This window comes from Rousettus aegyptiacus, unplaced genomic scaffold, assembly GCF_014176215.1.
Source record: "Rousettus aegyptiacus isolate mRouAeg1 unplaced genomic scaffold, mRouAeg1.p scaffold_m13_p_8, whole genome shotgun sequence".
NCBI lineage: Eukaryota > Metazoa > Chordata > Mammalia > Chiroptera > Pteropodidae > Rousettus > Rousettus aegyptiacus.
In genome coordinates this window covers 26,080,216-26,100,909 of record NW_023416311.1, presented here as the reverse complement: position 1 = coordinate 26,100,909, position 20,694 = coordinate 26,080,216, and the positions used below count along the sequence as shown (strand labels likewise).

The window sequence follows — 20,694 nt, the reverse complement described above, 5'->3', positions numbered from 1 at the left end:
AGTACTGGTCTCATCTCCATTATCTCTCGTTCCTTTAACTTCACACCTATGTTTTCTTCGACATTAGAGTCAAAGAACCTAATGCTCCATAAATTCTAATGTTAAAGTTTAAAAAGAGGAAGGAAGGGACTGTGTGCTGAGAAAGCATATTTAAAGAATGAAAGAATAATTCAGTACTCTAGATTTATAGATTTACCTAGCATTTTGAGCTTAGATGAGTTTTTATCATATGAAGTAAGTGGAAATGAATCCCAAGATAATTGGTTATAATGCTAGACATTGAAAACCAAAAATATTTGACCTTAGTATTGCATTTTAAATTCAAAGGTACTAGACACTGAATGACAGTTTTTTTAACTGTAGTTAATGATCTTTAAAAATAAAGATAAAATATATTTAGAGCCTATATCTGAGTGTTGTACATTTAGTACAGTTTCTGAAATTAGTTTTCAACGTATGACAAAATAGACTTGATTTTGCTTCTCCCCTTCTCCCCTGTGATTTATTCTTACTCTTAGGTAATATATTTATACACAAAGGCAGTGATTTTCAACCTTTTCCAGTAGCTCAGACATTTAAGGTCAGATGATAAATATTAGGGGGCAGTTTGGGTACTTAATTTTAAGTGGCTCTCTAATGTTCTAGATTACTTCTTTCCTATTTATGAGTAAAGCTTCTGCTCTAGTAGGATGAGCCTGTTTACCTTGTGACTGCCTAACCTGATACATTGCTTTATGTTCCAGTTTTTAGAAGCAGGCAGATTATATTACCTGAATTAAATTGCTTTTCAGACTAAAGGTAGTATCTTAAATTTTAACTTAAAATTTCCTTTAAGTACAACTTTGAATAAATAATGGGGATTGAGTTTCCATAGCTTCCACCATAATAAAACTGGAAAGCAGGAAACATTTCACGGCAAAACCTGAACTTATTTATTTAGATATAATAGAGCGTATGAGCAAAGAAAGAATTTACTCTAATTTGTGTTTCTGTGTGTGCCTCATTGACAGATGAGCATGGTACTTTGAAACAATCGTTCTGTTTCTCAGATTCTAACATCTATGAGTCATTATATGTTTAGTTACAGTAACTAACTTTAAATCCCCAAAATCGCTTAGGTTCACTTTATATGTTTACAGTTTAAAGTAATTTTTTCGTTTTCAAATAGAAGTGTTAAATATTTTCTGAATTAGATCACATTGTTTGAAGTAGCTGCTAAGGAGTTAAAGAATCAGTTTGTATATGTTCTGTTATATGTTTTAAATTATTTACATTGTTACCTAGTTTCTCTTCTTTCAATGTAATTTTTTATTGATTTATTATATGAGGTTTATTTTCCTTCTAGGAAGCCATCATTCTTCAGAGGGCAATGAAGGAACAGAAATGGAAGTACCAGCAGAAGGTTAGAAATAAAGGGATTTTTATTTTGCTGCATTTGTATTATGCTTAAATCCTAAGATATAATACCTCTTTTACTGTACTGAATAATAAAGCATAGGGGGATGAAAACTTAAGCGGTAAGTAAAACTCTTCCTAATGCAAAATTCTCACCCTTTTTACTTGTCATCTTTTTCCATATTAAAATTTTTTAAAGAAAGAATGGCTTTAGTATTTTAGAATTACAATTATCACTGGCTCTGTTCATGTTTCATTTTTAAACATACTATATAACGGTGCCATTTTTATAAGTCAGGCGATGTATTCTACATGAGATTAATAAAGGAGAGATGTCTTCTCCTCTTATTTTTATACCTCTAACTACTCCATGAATTACTTTGTCTATTTAGCAGCTACCCTCTTTTGCTCTTAGGATTGAATGAATATTTAACTTTGGTACAGCTTTTTTAGTTATTGGAATCTTGAGTTAAACTGTTATGAAGAATGGCTTCCTATTTTTAAATAGTTTATGTACTTTCAAAAGAATTTTTTAGCTTGCTCCCAAGGAAAATGACTGGTAAGGTAACTGTATCTCATTTTAGAATTTTATTTCTCTCATAAACTGGTCATGTTATACCTTATTTTTCTAGGATAAAATTTGAAGTCTGTTTTGTAACTTTTTATTATATTTGCTTTTCTATTTTTTAAAACCATTAATTTGCTCTATTACCCTTTTTGGGTAGAGAGAATTCTTAAAGTTCTTGGAATGCTGCCTAATCTTTTCAAATTCAATTTTAGAATTTGGGTTTCTAACTGGAATATGTTTCTTGCAGAAATATTGACATGCTCATTTTAAACAATATTTTGCATTTCTTTTTTACATCTTTTCATAGAAGATAGTGTGGATGAATTTTTTTTTTTAATGTTTTACTGTGTGAAGGTAATTAGATGTTTCTTCTGTAACAAAATTCTCTATTTTGGATAGGTGTTATTCACAACAACGAAATACTATGTATAGACACACGGTGTAGGGTTCATCAGGCAATATGAATTACTTCATTTCACAGTTTACAATTCTATCATTAGATATTAGGCTTTGAAGTACTTTGTTTTTGAGGATATTTTAATTGTCGTATTACAATGTTAATAGAGTTGAATCAAACCTGGGTTCTGGTCTTTATTCCTTTACTAACCAATGAACATGATCTTTGGCAAATCAATTAATCTCTCAACCTTTGCAAAATGAAAGAGAATTGATAAAGGTACTTTCTAGCTGAACTTCTAGCTCTAACATTCTGATGTACGTTTGTTTTGTGTAGTAACACAAATATTAATAAAATTTTAATTTTTAAAAAGTATCTTGCATATAAAGTTAGGGAATATAGTCCTGTATACATTTGCTATAATCATTGTCTTGATCTGAAGGCCCCACTGCAGAAAATTGTTTTATTTAACCATATGAACCACTCCTAGGATTTCTGAAAGCAGAGAAGAAATAGTAAAAAAGAAAAAAAAAAAAAAGAAAATCTTTGTTTTTATTCTAGCATTTTCTAGTTACAGCAGGAAAATAATTATGACTTTATTATCATTTTATTCTCTAAAAATAAAACTTTTTTTTCGAGTCCATTATTGCAGATAACTTGGTATTATCTAATCGTTTTCCAGAGTTTTTCTGCTTTTTGTTTTTTCTTATCCCTACTTATAATTAAAAGGGTCACATATTTTAATAAATATGAGATAAATTAAGATGCCAGTAAAATTTTATAGTAGGCTGCTTTTGGAGTATCAGATAATAAAATGTTGGAACATAAAGAAAGTGCTTTATAATGAATGTCATTTTAGAATTTTATTTTTTTCAAGATTCTACTCAACATGTCCCTTCAGAAACAAGTGAGGACCCCGAAGTTGAGGTGACTATTGAAGGTTAGTTATTGAAAAGCCTTGATTCCAAAAGTTTACTTTTGGTCATAAAAACACTTGTCACATTCACATTTCTAAGTATGCATTTCATTCATTCTTAAAGGAAACGTGATAAAAATTGAAGCATATATGTGTATGTGTGACCAAAGTAGCCCACTTCCCAGCAGCACACCCAGTGCTTTGGGAGATTTAGGAAACAGAAGTGAGCCATGAATGAGTGGTGGACCAAGCTATACTCTCTATCATTGGGAATCGAGAACAAAATGAAAACTATGACCAGATTGGATGCACATGAAACCAGATTCTGTAACCTGTTACTAGGTTGTGATAGAAGAGACCTAATTAGTATCAGTATAACCCCTGATATCTACTTGAGTAAAGTGGAAGAGAAAGTGTTGATAGTTCAGTCAGTTTTTAAAGTGAGTTCCCCCCTAAAATGCTATTAGAGCCTAACTTATAATCTGTTCTTAAAAACTGTTTTGGAATCAGTAGTTACAAATATATTCTCAATTAATCTCTATAGCTAAAGTTCCTTCAAACCTATGTTTTTCATCAAAGATAGTACATGAATGCAGATGAGCCATTATGTCCTGAGCTATTTAAAAATTGAGCAAATATTAATAGTATCACATTTTATGTTTAAAAATTAAATACATATTGATTTTTTCCTTTTAAAATAAAGTCTTATACTACGCTATAAATTTTTCCCCTCAAAGTAGTTCTCTACCAAGATAAAATATTGAAACAGCACAGCAACTGTGTATGTAAAGTTTTATTTCTCCCTGCCCTGCTCTCAGTTTATTGTGTATACAATGCATTTAAAAATACTTCGATGTATACATAATTAGTTTTATAAAAATATATAGATGCTTTCAGAATACATTATAATAAACATTTAAAATACAGTTATGTCACATTTCCTGTAGGTTTTGTTTCCATAACCACACATCTTGTTACTTGTTTTTTTTTTCTTCTTCTTTTTCAACTGCTGTATAATCTTTCTTGGTTTGATCGATCTCTCTCTCTCTCTCTCTCTCTCTAATAATGTGTCTTCGACAGGTATCACTTGTATAGTGTTTGGCTACTTCTGACTATTCAAAATGTTTGTCTTCATTGCTTCTAAAATATAAGTTGATTGATAGCTTTCACCTAATAGGATTTTTCTCATAATTCAAACTAGTATCTCTAATATATATTTTATCAATATAATTTTACTAACCTAAAAGCAATTTTGAATTGTTTATAGTTCTGCATAATATAATTAAATTTAATTGGTTTTTATTTAGAAATCTCATCAGAGAAGAAAATATTAAGAGCGTATAAATATTATAAACAGTCAGAACTTTGTCCTTTCTATACAAATAGAAAAAAATAGATGATTATTAATTTTTAGGAAAAAATTTTTAATTTTAATTTAATTTTTTTTAGGTGAGACAACCTTTGGTTGACCTCACAGATTACAAGAGCCTGTCAGCTTACAATTCCTTATTTTTTTATTTTTTACACCTATGATACCTAGTCTTCCTAGGTGGTCTCCCATCCAAGTACTAACCAGGCCTGACCCTGCTTAGCTTCTGAGATCAGACAGGACATAATTTTTAAATAGGAAAAATAACGAAGTCAATTTTACCATATCTTAAAAGTAGATAAAAGCAGTATTAAAATTGTTTAAATACATGCTTTTATAATACAAGATCTTTAAAATGATGTTAATGATAATCACAAAATAGATGGCCCGTGAACCTGAAACGTCAGTTGTTTTGATTTTAACTATTTGGATGGAGCGAGAAATCTTATTTTCTTATGTTAAGATATTCTACAAGAAGCTTGATTTATCATCCAAATTTGTCAACAAGTAGTAGATTTTGCTATATGAGTAGCTTATTTATGTTTAGAAGACTAGGGAAATACTAGATCTGTGTAGAGTAGTTAGTTTTCCATGGTATATATATGTTCATGAACAAACTATATATTAGAGTTAATTAAATTGCTAATTGTTTTTTACATAAAGGACAGTAAAGTTTAAGTATGATATTAATAAGGAAGGTCAACTGAGAACTTATGCATTTGTTTGATAAGGATATATTTTATTTTTTCTGGGAAAATAATTGCAGAATGGTAGGTAGAAACTAGTTAAATATAGTGAGAAAATTAAGTTTTGGTATAGCCTCATAATGATTAAAATGATATAGGCACTGAAATAGTGATTTTTTTTTTTTAATGTAAGAAGTCATCCAAAAAAAGGCCTCTATTGTAATATGTTTAGTGGATAAAAAGAAATTCTCTTTCATGAACAAGTCAGGATTTTAAAAGGAAAATTGTATTTAGAAAATATTAATTTTGTTTCAGAAAATACTAGAATATAAATGAAGATAATTCTGCATGCCTGTGGATGACTTTTATTTTCTCCATTTGTATCTTTCTGTGTTTCTCAAATAGCTTATAGGAAAGATTAAAAAAAAACAGAAAAACTTTGTCATCGAGTAAGTTTGTCAGATTTCCTACAGTTCTTCAACTTTGATATCTTTATTTGAAATTAAGTGGAGTTATGAAGGAGCTAATTGACACTGATACATATGCATTATCTCTGAAGCATAACATTCACCCATTGCTAGCAGTGTGCTCTTTCATTTGTGGTGATTCACTTGTACAAGAAGTCAGTGGTACACAGTCATAACTTATGTGACAGGTTTGAGAAATAGTCCTTGGAATAACATGACTATGCAGTCCTTAATTTTATAAATATCACAACTACATTTTGGGATAAAATGAAACTGCTGTCATGACTTTGGTAAGTGCAGAGAACATCTTACCTCAAAAATTGAGGTCTAGTTGTCATGGCAGGCTAGTAATGGGTAGTTTTTTGCTTTACAAGAAGACTCCTTATCACGTGGTTCTTTTCTAGGGCATTGTTTCCCAAACCTGAGACATTCACATATGTTCATTCTGCTGTGGCCTAACCTTACTCTGTTCATCACTTTTTTCTTTAAATTATTTAAATCATTTAAAAATTAATTTTGCATCTTCCAAAGCAAAACTATCTTAGAAATTTAAAATTTTATTTCTTTCTCATATAAATTGAAAAATATACATAAATATTTCAACATAGGAATTCAGTTCTACGTATAATTTGTTTACATTGGATTATAATTTGGATAATACTGTTTTAGAGCTTCAGTGGTTGGATTATGTCATCCTCTGGTGGTATCCTTTTTTGTGAAATTCATGCTTAGGACCTTGGTAAATATTTGGTGCTGCATATAATTAAGGACTATTCAAATATCCATTTGATTATTTCACAGATACCAAACCCTTTGTATGTGCTGGGGACTGTATTAGGTGCCAGAGATTTAGGAATAAACAAGATAGACAAGTCCATTGGAAAGTTTTGAACAAAAGAGGGCCAGGTTCTGTACTTCACTTTGAAGAAACAAGGCTGCTGTGTTGCAAAAGACAGCAGATCATAGTAGAAGCAAGACATCTAGTTTAGAAGGCTATTGCAGTTATCTAGAACAGAGAACTTAGTGCTTTAGAACAGGATGGTTGTAGTGGACATAAGTTGAATTCTGGGTATGTTCTGAAGAATAGAGCCAATAGGTTTTGCTGTTTGTCATTGTTTAAGTACAGTGCTTATTTTATAAATGTTACTGGAGAGTTCATAGAATCTATGTAATTGAATAGGTTACCATTCGAAGATTCTGTGCTTTGAAGAGTCACTTTAATGACCATTCAATTACTTATGTAAAAATTGGAGTTTTAGAGGAATCATAACCTGGATTCATGGGTAGCAAATGCTATTTATTAATTTGAAATATGTAGAGTAATTAATGGCTCTGAGTAATTTTAAAAGAGATACAGTGCCTAGTTTATTTTGATTTGTGTTTAATTTTGAATAGTGTCAGATTGTTTAGGTGTTATTCTACTATGGCCTAACGTTACTATGTTCATTAAGTTTTTTTCTTTAAATTGATAAACATTACCGGTTTGATCATGTTTAAATTAAGATAAATTTTAGCTCTCAAGTTTGTATTATCTATAGGCATATTTGTAAATATGATGTTAAAAGGAAAACAATCTTTTTCTGAATGCAAATTTTAAGTTGTTGGCCCTTTTTGAGGTGTGGGGGCTACTCTTGTTAGTACTGGTATAATTACTTATATATTCCTGAATAATAGCTTTTGCATGTTAAAATATTTTGAAATGCATTTTATTGGCTTCTAGTTTTGATGCTGTAAACATTTTTAGTTCGTGCTTGATTTTGAACTATCCTGAAATGTGTGGTTTTTTATAACATTGAAACACCATGATAATTAGAAAACAGTGCTATCTGCCGGACCCGATTATTGGAGGTAAACTCTTAGAGCTTTACTTGATAATTTCTGCTAAAGAGAAATAATCTTGATCTTTGTGAAAAGGATTTTGAGGTCAAAAGTAATACTTTCTCATAGTTTCTCAATACCAAGGAATTTTTATCAGCAGAGTGGAGAAAAAATGATAGGTGTAGCTAAGTTCATAGCTACTCTTATGAATTACTTTCCTGTTTCAACTATGATTTAAATGGATTGCTCTTTTCAATAGAACGTGTTTTGTGATACTTTATCAAACATAATTAATCTCTTTGTATTTGTTCACATTTAATAGATTGAATGTTATTACTTTATTATCACTTGAGAAATGTGACATCACTTTTTAATATTTTATATCTATGTTAAATTGTTGTCTTGTTAAAAAATTTCCCCCCAGATTTGTTTGTTTTCTGTTTATGGTCAGTGAGTTTACTTTTATAAAATATATTTATACTATTAAATCCTTTGTGTTCTAAAATAGGTTAGACTGATTTAAGAAGTGAGGTCTTCACACTAAAGAAAAGCTCTCTTGGCCTTTTACCTTGGCCTCAATTTCAGTTTAGATTATAATTGAGATTTTCATCATGTAGCTGTATTTTCTTTTTCATTTTATACTTTCAATTTTTATTTTATGTAATTCAATTTAACAACCAGTTTAAATGATGATCTTTAGATATATTTAGGTGACAGTAGCCTTTAGGGAAAATAATTTTGTTTGAAATGTTATTGCTTAATGTTTGGAAAGAAATATTAATATTAAGCATTTAAAATGCTTTGATAATAGTCATAGGTGAAACTAATATATTTCATTTTGCCCATTAGAAACTAGCATAAAAATACTTTCAGGCTTCTATAAACTGAAGTTGGAAAATAGGAGTTTTCTTTTCAGCATATTTTCAGAATGGAAGGCCAAACATATCAATGATACCTGATATGTTTTTTAGAATGTATCTACTTAGGCATGACTGTAATAATTTAGTAATCAATTATAGGTCTTTTGACTACTTTTAATCCTTGTACTAATTTAATAATTATAAAGCCTGGGTTACATAGTCAAGTTTTATTTTACTAGTAGTTTGTCATTTTAAAGTAATTTTCAACCATAGATTCCTGCCCCCCCCCATATGAACATGGATTTTTACATAAGTGGCATCCAACACATGAAAGTTTTATAGCGTTGTAAGTTGTGTATGATATTGTTTTCCTAAAATAGTGTCCTCTAAATTAGCATTTTTGTCTTTCCCAACATATAATTATGTGCCGATGTGGCTTTATCTGGTATTGGTGTTATTGGTACCTTTTTTGTCTATAGGTTGGAATAGTCAATTATTAAATGATTTCAGGTTACCAAAGTATCTGTTGGAATTATAAAAAGAACCCAAAGTCAGTGCGCCAGGGCAACTATGTCTGTGTTTTCTGATGCTATGATAGCAAAGAGATATAAGTGTTTTAGGCTGCATTGAGATTTTTTTCTTGATTAACATGCAAAATATATAAAAGTTATCCATTTCTGTCCCAGGCGACATTATATATATAAAATACTTACTGACTTTGGATTTCTCGTTATCTATTTGAGAGTTACACTATTAGTTTAGGGAAAGACTTTTGCCCTTAATCTAATCTTAACTGCACTAACTAGTAATGTAACACAGTTAAGTTACATAACATTCTCTGAGCCTGTTTCTTTAGCTATAAAATGAGAATGAAAATAATGCTGATCTAAAAAGGTAACTTGTATTTAATTAAATGTTATCTTTTTGTTATTGCTGTGTCTTTAATAGTAATTTTGTTCTCTACCTCATTTTTAAGTACAGACATCTTTAAATGATATTTTCAATAATTTACACATGGTGTTTGAACAGACATCTTAGTAGTGTGCCACTTGACATTTTCGGGGAATATAAATGATAATTTTTTTTTATTTGAGCCAAATGTCCTTAATTTTAGCATTAGATATATTAAAGTATAGCAGATTTGAATTGCAGACATATTCATGAAGAAATTAGCCTGAACTCTTATTACAAATGTCTTGAGAAGTTTGTATTCTGTGCTTAAATATCTGATTGCCTGTTTCTACATAGGTTTTTGTATTGACTAAATCAACATTACCTGTTTCACAAATAATGCAAATCTATTTCTTTAATTCTGTAAATTCTGTGTTCGTAAAAAAGTGTTTGGCATTCAGTTATCCAACCTTCCTTGCTTATATATGCTTGGATTTCATATAAGCTTAAATTTTTTTTCATTCAAGCTATGTATTCTCATATATTTGTGCAGCTGTCTCCATTAAAACTTTTTCTTGAAAGACTTAAAGTAGACTATAATTCTATGCAGCTGTCTCAGAGGAGTTATGAGAGGAGAGGGGGAAATTTATAATGACATTATTCAAGTTAAATGAAGTTAAAAAAAAATGAAATTAGACAGGGAAAATGAGGAATATTCACTTGAGCATACCAAAAGAGTAGGAAAACTATGCCAAAAATGACTACAGAAATGATTGATTTTCCAAACAGTTTTAAAGTCCCCACACCTTTTAAATATTGAGAATTTAACAGGTGGTGGCTGTAACTTAGTTTGTTCCTCCAGTGATGACAGTTTTCTTTTCCAAGATGATGATTATTCTCCACCTACCAAGAGACCAAAGAGCAATGAGCCACCCCAGCCACCAGTCACAGAACCCGCCAATGCCGGAAAACGGAAAGTGAGAGAGTTCAACTTTGGTGAGTTCTTGACTAAATGCAGGCCCTTTTTTGTCCTGAACTCTTTATGTTACTGATAAAAATTACATCATTATTTAAAGGGATGCTTTAAAATGTATTATTGCTTTATATTCTAATCTGAGGGAAGTAACTTTACAGACATAGTTTAACATAGTTTAAACATATTTGGATTTACCAGAGCAAAAGACATTGTATTATTAATTATAATTAATAGACTTTAAATCAATGTTAATGACTTAGTAAATCAGTTCTTTTTCTTAGCTTTAAAACCTTTATTTAAAATATATTTCGTACTTGATTTTTCTTTTTCTGTGTAACTGCCACCAGTTAATCTAACCAAACCCAGGGGATGATGTAGTCTTTTGAGGGGACTAAATAAAATATTAATGGCAAATTGTGTTTGTGATCTTTATTATGAATAGATAGAACATTTAACATATACATTTTTAAAAATAACACTTTAATATTTTAATTTGTCATAGTCACAATTAGTGGATATAAATTGAATTTATATAGCAAGTTTACATGTACATAAATTCTTCAACACTCGATTATAAGTTGCAATTATGTATAAAGTCTAATTTCCATATAATTTAGACATATTTTAGAAATTTTCCTGAATGATCTTAGAAACCTCCTTCTTCTTTGCCTCTTTATTTTTTTTTCTTTCGGTGGCGGGGGGCAATATTTAGACTAAGCATTTATTTTCAGAGCACCAGTGATCTGAGAAGGCACCTTCAAAACTGCCTCGCCTTCTCAGTCTAACTTTGGGTATTTAAGGGAAAATCTGGGCATTACTCCAGGGGCTACCTGAGAGTTCCAAGGAGGGGTCTGTTGTGCTTCACAGAGCCATTCCTCTGGCAGCATGGTCCTCTGGTGGCATTAGCAACCCAGGAACAAAGATGAGAGTAGACTGGAAAGAATGCAAAACTTCAAAGGAGCCCCTCTGCAGATTTTTGGAGATCTTTCTTAAGTAGTTTTCACCTTTCCATTAGCTCCACAAATTCTAATTCTCTAATTCTCGAGTCCACATAAGAAATGTCCAAACCTATAAAGAATTTTTACAAGTTTATTTGAGCCAAATTTATGACATGTTTGGGAGCAAGATCTCAAATGCTCCCTTTTTGCCTCCATTTTGTAGTGCTATATTGTACTGGACTTTCCTGCCCTCCCGCTTTTCAAAAATTACGGGGCTAAAAGTGGTATAAAGGTTTTCAAAAATAAATTTTAAAACATCCCCTATAATCTCATATGGAACCAGTTCTATGAACCACTAATAATGAAAAAGGTCTCAGGAAAGAAGTAAAATTATATAGATGGAGATAAATTTTTAAAAATTAGGATATATTATTAGGTGATCTTAAAAACTGATTAGTGCCCCAAACAGGGATTTATTATTGAGATTTAACTTCTCTCAATTTTCAGAGAAATGGAATGCTCGAATTACTGATCTGCGTAAACAAGTCGAAGAGTTGTTTGAAAGAAAATATGGTAAGTCTAAACTCAAAAATTCTTGTAATATTTTGTTCATAAGCTTTTCAACAATGGAATTCCTTTACATTTAATGTGAACAAGTTCAGTTCTGCCAGTGAATTGTACCTTGCTTACATATTTATCTTGTGAAAGGTCCTTGGATAATGTCTGTCCAAATATTAGAAACTTTGTTTCTAGATTACTACAAAGCTTAGGAAATGGGTTTTTTTTTGGGTTTTAAGTATCAATTAGCATTTCTTTTAAACTTTCGGAATGTATATTTGAGAGTTTATATATTTGTTGCAAAGTCCTAGATCTTGGAGATTTAATGAACATTACTTTCTTAAATAATAGTCTTTCTTAATGTGTTATATTAAATCTAGATGCATTTAGGTGCTCTTGTTTTCTCTTGATATATAACTGGGTTTAAGTTATATATCAAATTCTTTCCCTTCTATTTCACTGTTCTTTACATAGTGATCAAAGAAATCAGCAATTCGTTATCACCTGATGGTCACCTCAAAATAGCAGTCATTTAATAATATCTGTTTTGCTGGACGTAGGGGGTTGTTATTTGGACGATTTTTTGCAATCAACCGTAAAATTTTATAATATACCAAATTTTAACTTGAAAAATCTAATTTCTGTAGCGCTGTTCTGCATCACTGAATTTTTCTAAGTGAAGTTTTTAAATGATAAACTATGCTGGCATTATTTACTTGAATAAACTTAACATGAACATTTCTCTCTTAATCATAGATGATATTCTATCTTAACACAGATTTAGAATTAGAGTAAATTTAATGAGTTCAATAACTGTTGTTTAATATTTTCAGTTATTTCCTTCAGTTTTTTTTTTAGTATTTATCCCACTTTTCAATAGTCAGAGCCTTTTGTTAGTGATCTTAACTGGTCCATTTCAAAGCAGAAACTCAAACATATTCTACATAGGAGCACTATAACATGGTGATTGGTGATTGCCTTAGAGGAAGCTATTTTCATTGTTACATGTGAATATGATTTTCAGATGTTTTATATTAACAAAAGATATTAAATCTAATTCATTAATGTATAATATAGTACACTTGAAACTTTAGTACAAATACTAATGTTTAGCAAATAGACTTTTACATAAAATACCAGCAAAAATGGAGCTGTTCTGATGGCGTTCCTGAGGGAGAAAGGTTCGAGGGGAGTCTATAGGAGACATTTTTGCTTTGGGACCTTTTTGGCAGTGTCCGTTGTACGTCTGCTGTTCTTTCCTATTACGAGAAAGCATTTTTGGTAACTGTGTGAATTAAATGAAATAGAAGCGTTTGAAAAGAATAGTGGTATTTGTCTGCAGTCATAGTAAATTTGGCATTGCTTTACTTCGTGTCAAAAGGCTTACTTACTTGTGAAACTATTGCTACAAACTATAAATATTCCCGTGTTGTAATTGAATGTAACTGATGCTTTTTAATACCTTTTAATTATGAAAATTTCCACACAAAAACAAAAGAATACAAAAACCCTCAAAGTATCCATCACCCAAGTTCAACTTTTAACATTTTACAATATTTCCTTTATTGTCCTGTCGCATCTCTTTTTGATGCAAGAATATTTTAAAATTCTGATGTCATGGCATTGTACCCCTCAAAAATCTGTATTTCAGTTTGAGAATTGGGTAAAAAGAAGGCATTGTTTTAATTTGTTTCATTATCACATCTAAAAACATTATATTTAATAGCCAGTGATATTTGAATGTTCCCATTGTTTAGGAAAACTGACCCTATATAGTTTAATAAAATCAGTATCTACTCATTATAGTTGATTTCTTTTGTTAAACTAAAATGTAGTCGACATACATTATTATTATGAGTTTCAGGTATACAGCATATAGTGACTTGACATTTATACCTTAAGAAGTGATCACCATGATCATACAAAGTCATTACAATATTATTGACTATATTTGATTCTTAACACTTCATGCTTTTAAGTTTTTGCAATTGTTGTATTATTTTACTTTAGGGTAGATAAATCTTATCAGAATTTTTACAGTTAAGTCTTCTGTTATTTTTTAAAAAAATCCTTTTTACGCTAACATTTTAAATGTTTTAAAAATACTGCCTCCCTCATTACATACTGTATGTATTAGCTGATATTAACTGGTATATTTTTTCTGGCTTCATTTGTGATTTATATTTCTGTAGAAAGTCTGACTATGTATGTATATTACCTCACAATCATGTATTAGTTCATTGCAGATTTGGTTAAATTGAGCAGTGGCATCTTTGGTGTTTCCTTTTAGTTCTTTTGTACTATTCTTCTCTGATTCAATTATAATTAACAGAAGCAGTTATAAAAATTATGAATGTTAAGAGAAATATATATTCAACTATTATTTTTTTCTGCAAATTGTGCTTAATCCTTGTCATATAATGATTTTTGTTCTTCTGTTTTTACCTTTAAAGCTCAAGCTATAAAAGCCAAAGGTCCTGTGACGATCCCATACCCTCTTTTCCAGTCACATGTTGAAGATCTATATGTGGAAGGACTTCCAGAAGGAATTCCTTTTAGAAGGCCATCTACTTATGGAATTCCTCGCCTTGAGAGGATATTACTTGCAAAGGAAAGGATTCGTTTTGTGATTAAGAAGTAAGACTCTTAGATTCTTTTCTTTGTTCTTGATTAGTACATCTTTTCATATTGTTGACAAATATTTATTAACTACCAGGGCTATATTTAAGTTAAGTTTAACTTATTATAAATCATCTTATTTTCTACTTTTTCATGTATTGGTGTATAAGATTTTGTTGGTCATGCCAGAGTTGGCTTTTGGAACATGAACTCCTGCTCATGCTTGATTGCCATACAACCGTCATTTTCTTTTCTAATTTTCTGACAAGCATGCTAAAGAAAATAAGTAATACGGTGTCAGCGTCTTGTTTTTAGGTCTGAATTTTTTAAAGCATATGTGGAAATATATGTAAATTGTAGAAAATAAATGACAATAGAAGTAAGAATGGAAAGAAACTCAGCAGGAATGCTGTTCTTTAACATTGACATAAAGGGTATAGTAAGGATACTAGTTTAAAAAAAAGTGCAGCAATTGGAATTGAAAGTGTAAATGCTTCTGCTTAAAAATGGCAGCCACATTTTCTGTTCTCTTAGATTCTATTAAGATTATAATAAAAGGTTTAAAAAACTATGCAATGCAAATATATGGAAAGTTCCTATTACTTTACATCCATGGAACAAGAACTAGAATATTTATTTTAAAAAAAATTGGAAAATAGTTGTCTAGGAAATGATAAAATATAATTACTAAACTAAAAATTTTAATGACAGGACTAGAGAGTTGGTAGTCTTATAAATCGTAAAGAAGATTGTATATGTGAGAGATGGGAAAGGATATTGAGTCCTCATCTAGTGATATCTGACTTAAAGTAGAAAGGGGAGAGCATCAAAAATGAATTACTTCATAAAGTTTCAATGCCCTGAGGATAGAGGAAAAAAATCATTAGTCTCTAGAAAGTAAAATCAGGTCATCCATAAAGAATGAAAATCACACTGATGATAAACCTGCTTTGAACATTAATGGATGTTGTAACACTTAAGCAAGTCTTTCCATGTTCTAGGTGAAAATGATTTGAACTTTAGATTCTCTAGCTAGTCAAACTTGCCAAACATGTACGAAAGCAAATAGAGATTTTCTGACTTGGAAAAGGAAGGGTAGCAGTTAAGATGCCTCCAGAAGTGAGTAGCAAAAACCCTTATTCAAGTTAGCTTTATAAAGTAAGATGCTTCTCTCTCCTGGCAAGAGGTCAAAGATAGGATGGTTAAAATGTAGCACATGGGGCTTTGCTCATTTTTCCTTCCTTTTGCTGATAGTTTCCTTAGACTGGTCTTGAGTTGGATACAATAATTTTAGGCCTCACAGCCAGACACATCTAAGAAGGAGAGACACAGTAGCTTCCTGCATTTTTTTGAGAGCAAGTCAACCTTGGAACATAGCCGTAATTCTCCAGTTAGAATTGTGTCAAGTGCTTATTCCTCAAATGGGCATGGGAAAGATAACATGATGGGTTTAGACTAAGCAGTATTCGTCCCCCAGGGAGTGAGGATGTTTCACTTCTCTCGAAATACATGGCTTTCATGTTAAGTCCTTCTATTTGTGAAGTGTTTCTTTTTTTTTTTTCGAGTCATGCAAATTACAACTGACAGTTTTTTCTAACATCTTTAAGTTAGAAACAAAGTGAATACATTAGGATAATAGTCACATCATTTTTGAAGGTGCTCAACTTCATTACTCTAATAATGCTCTGGTACTGTTGAGAAAATGGAGAAATTAACAACCATCTTTATTAAAAAGTAAAACCAAGCCATTTTGTATTGGCATTAAGTAAAAGAATGACAGGAGCTTTTAAAATTTAAGTAGAGATGAAAAAAGCCCAAGGGATACCTCAAGATAATAGGTGAACTATCCTCCACAGGAAAGAGCTTATTGCTAACAGTTATTTTTCTTTCCAATAAATTGTAGTGTAAAGATTTAGTAGTCTCTCATGAAAGCAAATTGTAGACATACTATCTTGTCCTAAAACCCTGACACTAGCCTCCTCCTCCCTTCACATTGATATATATTAGTAAGTTTCTTGTTTTAAGGACTCTTTTTTACTGTCATTTTGTTTTTTAACTTGTTAGAAGTTTTAAATTTTATTTTAAATAAAAAATTAAAATATTTTTCAGGTTTTGCTTATGTTTGCTAACCTTAAAGCATATAAACCTATATTTGGATGTTTAAATGTTTATGCAAGCTTATCAGAGGTTCTTTGTGCTATGTATATCCTATTTCAAGTCCTTCCAGTACTCATTTATGTGAAGCCATCTTTTTATAGACTTTTTAAACCCTTTCCCCAAAGATTAATGTGGTTAGGCTTGCTAAACATAAACTATTTTGTTTATTTAGTATAATATCTGTAGAGTTGAGCAAATGTTTTATTTCACAGCTCATGAATATTGGTCAAATATTATATATACCATTGACTTAATCCTGTATTAGTTTCCATCATTTCTTGGATTATTGTTAATCTAGGTATACTTTTCTGTGGTATCTCCTCCTCCTCTCCTCCCTTCCCCATTACTTTAGGCCATTATAACAAAATAGAGTGATATGGGATATGGAATTTAGATTGTGGAAATTGTCATCTATAAATTATGTTCTATAAGCTGTTTACATATTATGAAAAAAAAGCAAGTATATTATCCTGTAAATGTTAGTATTGAAATACATTTAGGGTAGTAAAAACAATTTATATATGCTGAAGTAAGATAGTCTTAATGTAAAATTAAAGGATCCATTTAAAAGTTTTATTATTTACTTTGGTGTTATACTTTTATAAAATGCCTTTGGGTTGCAAGTTAGTTTTATTTCTGTGAGGACACGTGTTCCATGAAGTACCTTATGAAACAGTATGCAGGTACCGTTTATTTTTTTATTCTGGAAATGTCAAGAAATTGGGATTTAATCGTATTCAAGAGTCCAGATTGTCTTTTCTTTTTAAACTGGCCTTGATTGAATATTAAATAAGTACTAGTAGTTACTACTTTTTACTCAGTATTACCTTGTAAATATTTTGTATGTTTTCTCACCTTTCAGACACGAACTTCTGAATTCAACACGCGAAGACTTACAACTTGATAAACCAGCTTCAGGAGGTAGGTCTCTACTCCAGTCTGTGTCAAATTGTGTGTCAGATCAGAATACTGTGTATAAGAAACATACATTGTCAAAATATTGTACAGTACTTTCTAGAAGAATAACTCATTTTCTTCTTAATAACCCATTATAAATAAGTGCAAACATCACATTTCTAAGTAGACTAAAAGAAGCCTGTCTGTTTTACTTTTGAGATTCAGATTTTATCTGAACAATTTATTACCCAAGTCTGCGTTACTCAGTTGAATAATCAGTCATTCATCGTCATACCCAGGACATAAAAAGATTTACTTCTTAAAGCAAAAAGCTAGCATTTTCATCACTTGTTTGTTAGATGAGATTTGAAGGAAATATAATCGTGGTTTGTTCTCTTGCTTGCTTTTGCTTTTGAGTGGAGTGGGGTGTGTATCTGAAATGGAAGTTGTATCACTTAGAATTTGTGTGATGGAAGAATTACTAGCAGTCTTATATGCCTAAATTTATCATTGTAGAAATCACCTGCTAGCTGTTCTTGAGTAAACTGAATTGTGGTATTTCCTGCTTTCAGTTGTGATAATTTAGAGTACCCGTGTAAAATTACTCTTAAATTATAAACTTCCATTTTGTCAATGTATCATTTGTTCTTTATTCAGTGTCAGCGCTGTTTTAATAAACACATTCTAAAATCTTAGAAATAATTTTAGTCAAAAACAAATAATACTGCCTATTTTATAATTATAGTATATTAATGCCATCAAATTGAGGAAATTTGTATATTTGTTACTCTTACAGTAAAGGAAGAGTGGTATGCCAGAATCACTAAATTACGAAAGATGGTAGATCAGCTTTTCTGCAAAAAATTTGGTAAGTCTAATTTTTTCCCCCAACTAAAGTATATTATGCAATAATTTTTCCCAAATTTTACTTTAAGAAAGTAAATACAATGAATGTGACTCCCAGTTTTCTTTTATTGTTTTCAAGTATTTATTATGAAAAGTTTTAAACCTGTGCGAAAGGAGAGAGAATAGTGTAATGAACCCCCCATTCACTCTTTACCGAGTAAATTTTTTGTACACTATAGGTTATTCAGCATAGTGCATTTCACATTTTAGAAACCTTTTGTCTTGGGACCTTTTAACAATGTTTTTCTGCTCCGGAATAAAAGAGACCTTCAGTGGTAGTGTATCACTGGAGTGTTAAGTTAGTACACCTGGTTATCAGAAAATATTACATGTCCCAGACTCTTGTAGTAATCTTGTTTGTTGTGCTTGCTGTGCTAGTATCCCTAAACACTTAAACTACTTAAGTTTGGTTTATCATTGCAACATGTTTTGTTACCAAAAGTCACTCTTTCCCCTGCTTTATACTGTTGAATGTTATACAACATTCAACATAGTTGTCTTCTTATTTTTCTGTTTAAAACTATTTTAAACTACTTTTATGGAAAATTATTGACTTACAGTTGCTTCCTGTCTCATTGACTGTCATTTTCTTTCTCTCGATGTCACCTCCCTTTTGTTCATTCTTTAAATTTTGGAAATGGTTCTGTACAGCTCAGTCCTGAGGCGCCTTTTGGTATTTCTTCCTATGCTTTCTCCACAGATAGTCATTTCATCTTATATCTTAAAAATAATATATTATCTATATCCTGATGACTTTTTTTTTTCTTATTTTTGGTTTATGCAACTTTATTGAAGAAAAATAAATCAGTCACTGGCAGAGCTATTAGTTGATCACTCATCCATTGACAACTTGCATCATTTGGTACCATATTAAACAATGTATTGGAAGATAAATTGATAGCTCTAAGCCTTGTAAAATTTAAATGAAAATTACAAAATATTTGAGACTCTTATTTTGGAATACAAAGATTCTTTGACTTCCAGTTTTCATTCTCCGTAGAATAAGAACAGGTCATTCCTTTATTGACATGCATAAAATACATCACATTTTCTGTTAAGCCGATGCTGTTAATTCAGTACCACATCTCTAGCCATATCAGTTATGAGCATCAAATATATCATGTAACAGATCTAATAGTGGAAGGCTTAAACAAAAATGGATGCTGCTATAATCATCCTTTTCCTTTGATGTGACAACTGATCATCCATCTTCTCCCCAAGGTGATTTGATTTCTTCAGCATGTTAGAGCAGTAAGGAAGGTTTTAGTGTCATAACCGAGTTAGGGTGAAGACCTTGGTCACATAATACACATGTTCTATTTTTTAAAAACTTCCAAATCTTGGGCAGCTGTTCTGTAACTATTTTACAGTTTCTAAAAGCAGTTATTGTCTAAAACTGGAAGACTTGTCTTCTCATATGAGCATGTGATTGAATGGAGAGGAGTAAACAAAAAATAAAATAAAAAAAGATGAGGTCTGACAGGGGAGCAGCTGGATAAAAAAATTAAAACAGGAACAGTAATTTAAAGTTTATTCCAGCTAAAATGCAGGTTATTTTAACTTTTAGGTAGCATCACGTGGCATACTTCTGAGTCCATCGGATAGAGTAAACACAGTCATCCTGCCTTACTTCTAGTGTCATCTCATTTTCTATGCCACTTGTTCATTTTGTACCAGCTATAATGACCATCTACTTGTCCTCTTTTTTTCTAAGCTCATACCCTGCTTGGACTGTTGCACCATTCTTGTCCTTGTCTCTGTACTGCTCTTATCTCAGGTGTTTTTGTGCGTCTCTTTAATTCACATCTCAATTTAAATGGCATCCACATTAGAAAGTCTTTACCGAATATCCTGACATAAATCACTAAGCATGCTATAGCTCATCACTCTTTTTATTTTCATCAAAAAATGGTACTAATGGTTGTCTTTCTTCTCCCAATATAACACATAGATATGACAATCCAGACCTTGTCTGTCTTGTTCATTGCTAGAACTGTGCTTGGTGCTTGGTCAGGTGCTCAACAAATATTTACTGAATGGACCAGTGTCATTAAAGTGTCTTCTAAAGCCCTCAGATACCTATCACTGAACCCTTCAGTCACATAGTATACTTTGGGCCTCATTAAATAATAATACCGAGAAGACCAAAGTACAGAAGTGCCACAGCTATCATGGGCAAGAAAGGCTGCAGTGGAGAGCTGTGTGTAAGAATCCCAAGGACCACAGTGGTTCTCACTGTTTTGTGAAAGAAACCATTGGAATTTCACCACAAAAAG

General features: G+C 31.1%; 1 protein-coding gene across 11 annotated transcripts in view; it reads left to right on the top strand.

The window, feature by feature from the left end:
* The window catches only part of GTF2I (general transcription factor IIi), a 92,945-nt gene that overhangs the window by 47,859 nt on the left and 24,392 nt on the right, over positions 1 to 20,694 (top strand). For 6 of the 11 annotated variants that reach the window (XM_016153220.2, XM_016153219.2, XM_016153215.2 and 3 more), the window contains 6 exons: positions 1,346 to 1,402; positions 10,253 to 10,363; positions 11,789 to 11,854; positions 14,293 to 14,476; positions 17,478 to 17,536; positions 18,309 to 18,380. In XM_016153220.2, coding sequence (XP_016008706.1) covers positions 1,346 to 1,402; positions 10,253 to 10,363; positions 11,789 to 11,854; positions 14,293 to 14,476; positions 17,478 to 17,536; positions 18,309 to 18,380 — 549 coding nt within the window. Of the gene's footprint in view, positions 1 to 1,345; positions 1,403 to 3,237; positions 3,301 to 10,252; positions 10,364 to 11,788; positions 11,855 to 14,292; positions 14,477 to 17,477; positions 17,537 to 18,308; positions 18,381 to 20,694 lie in introns of all 11 variants that reach the window. The other 5 variants (XM_016153218.2, XM_016153217.2, XM_016153213.2 and 2 more) reach the window with 1 other exon arrangement.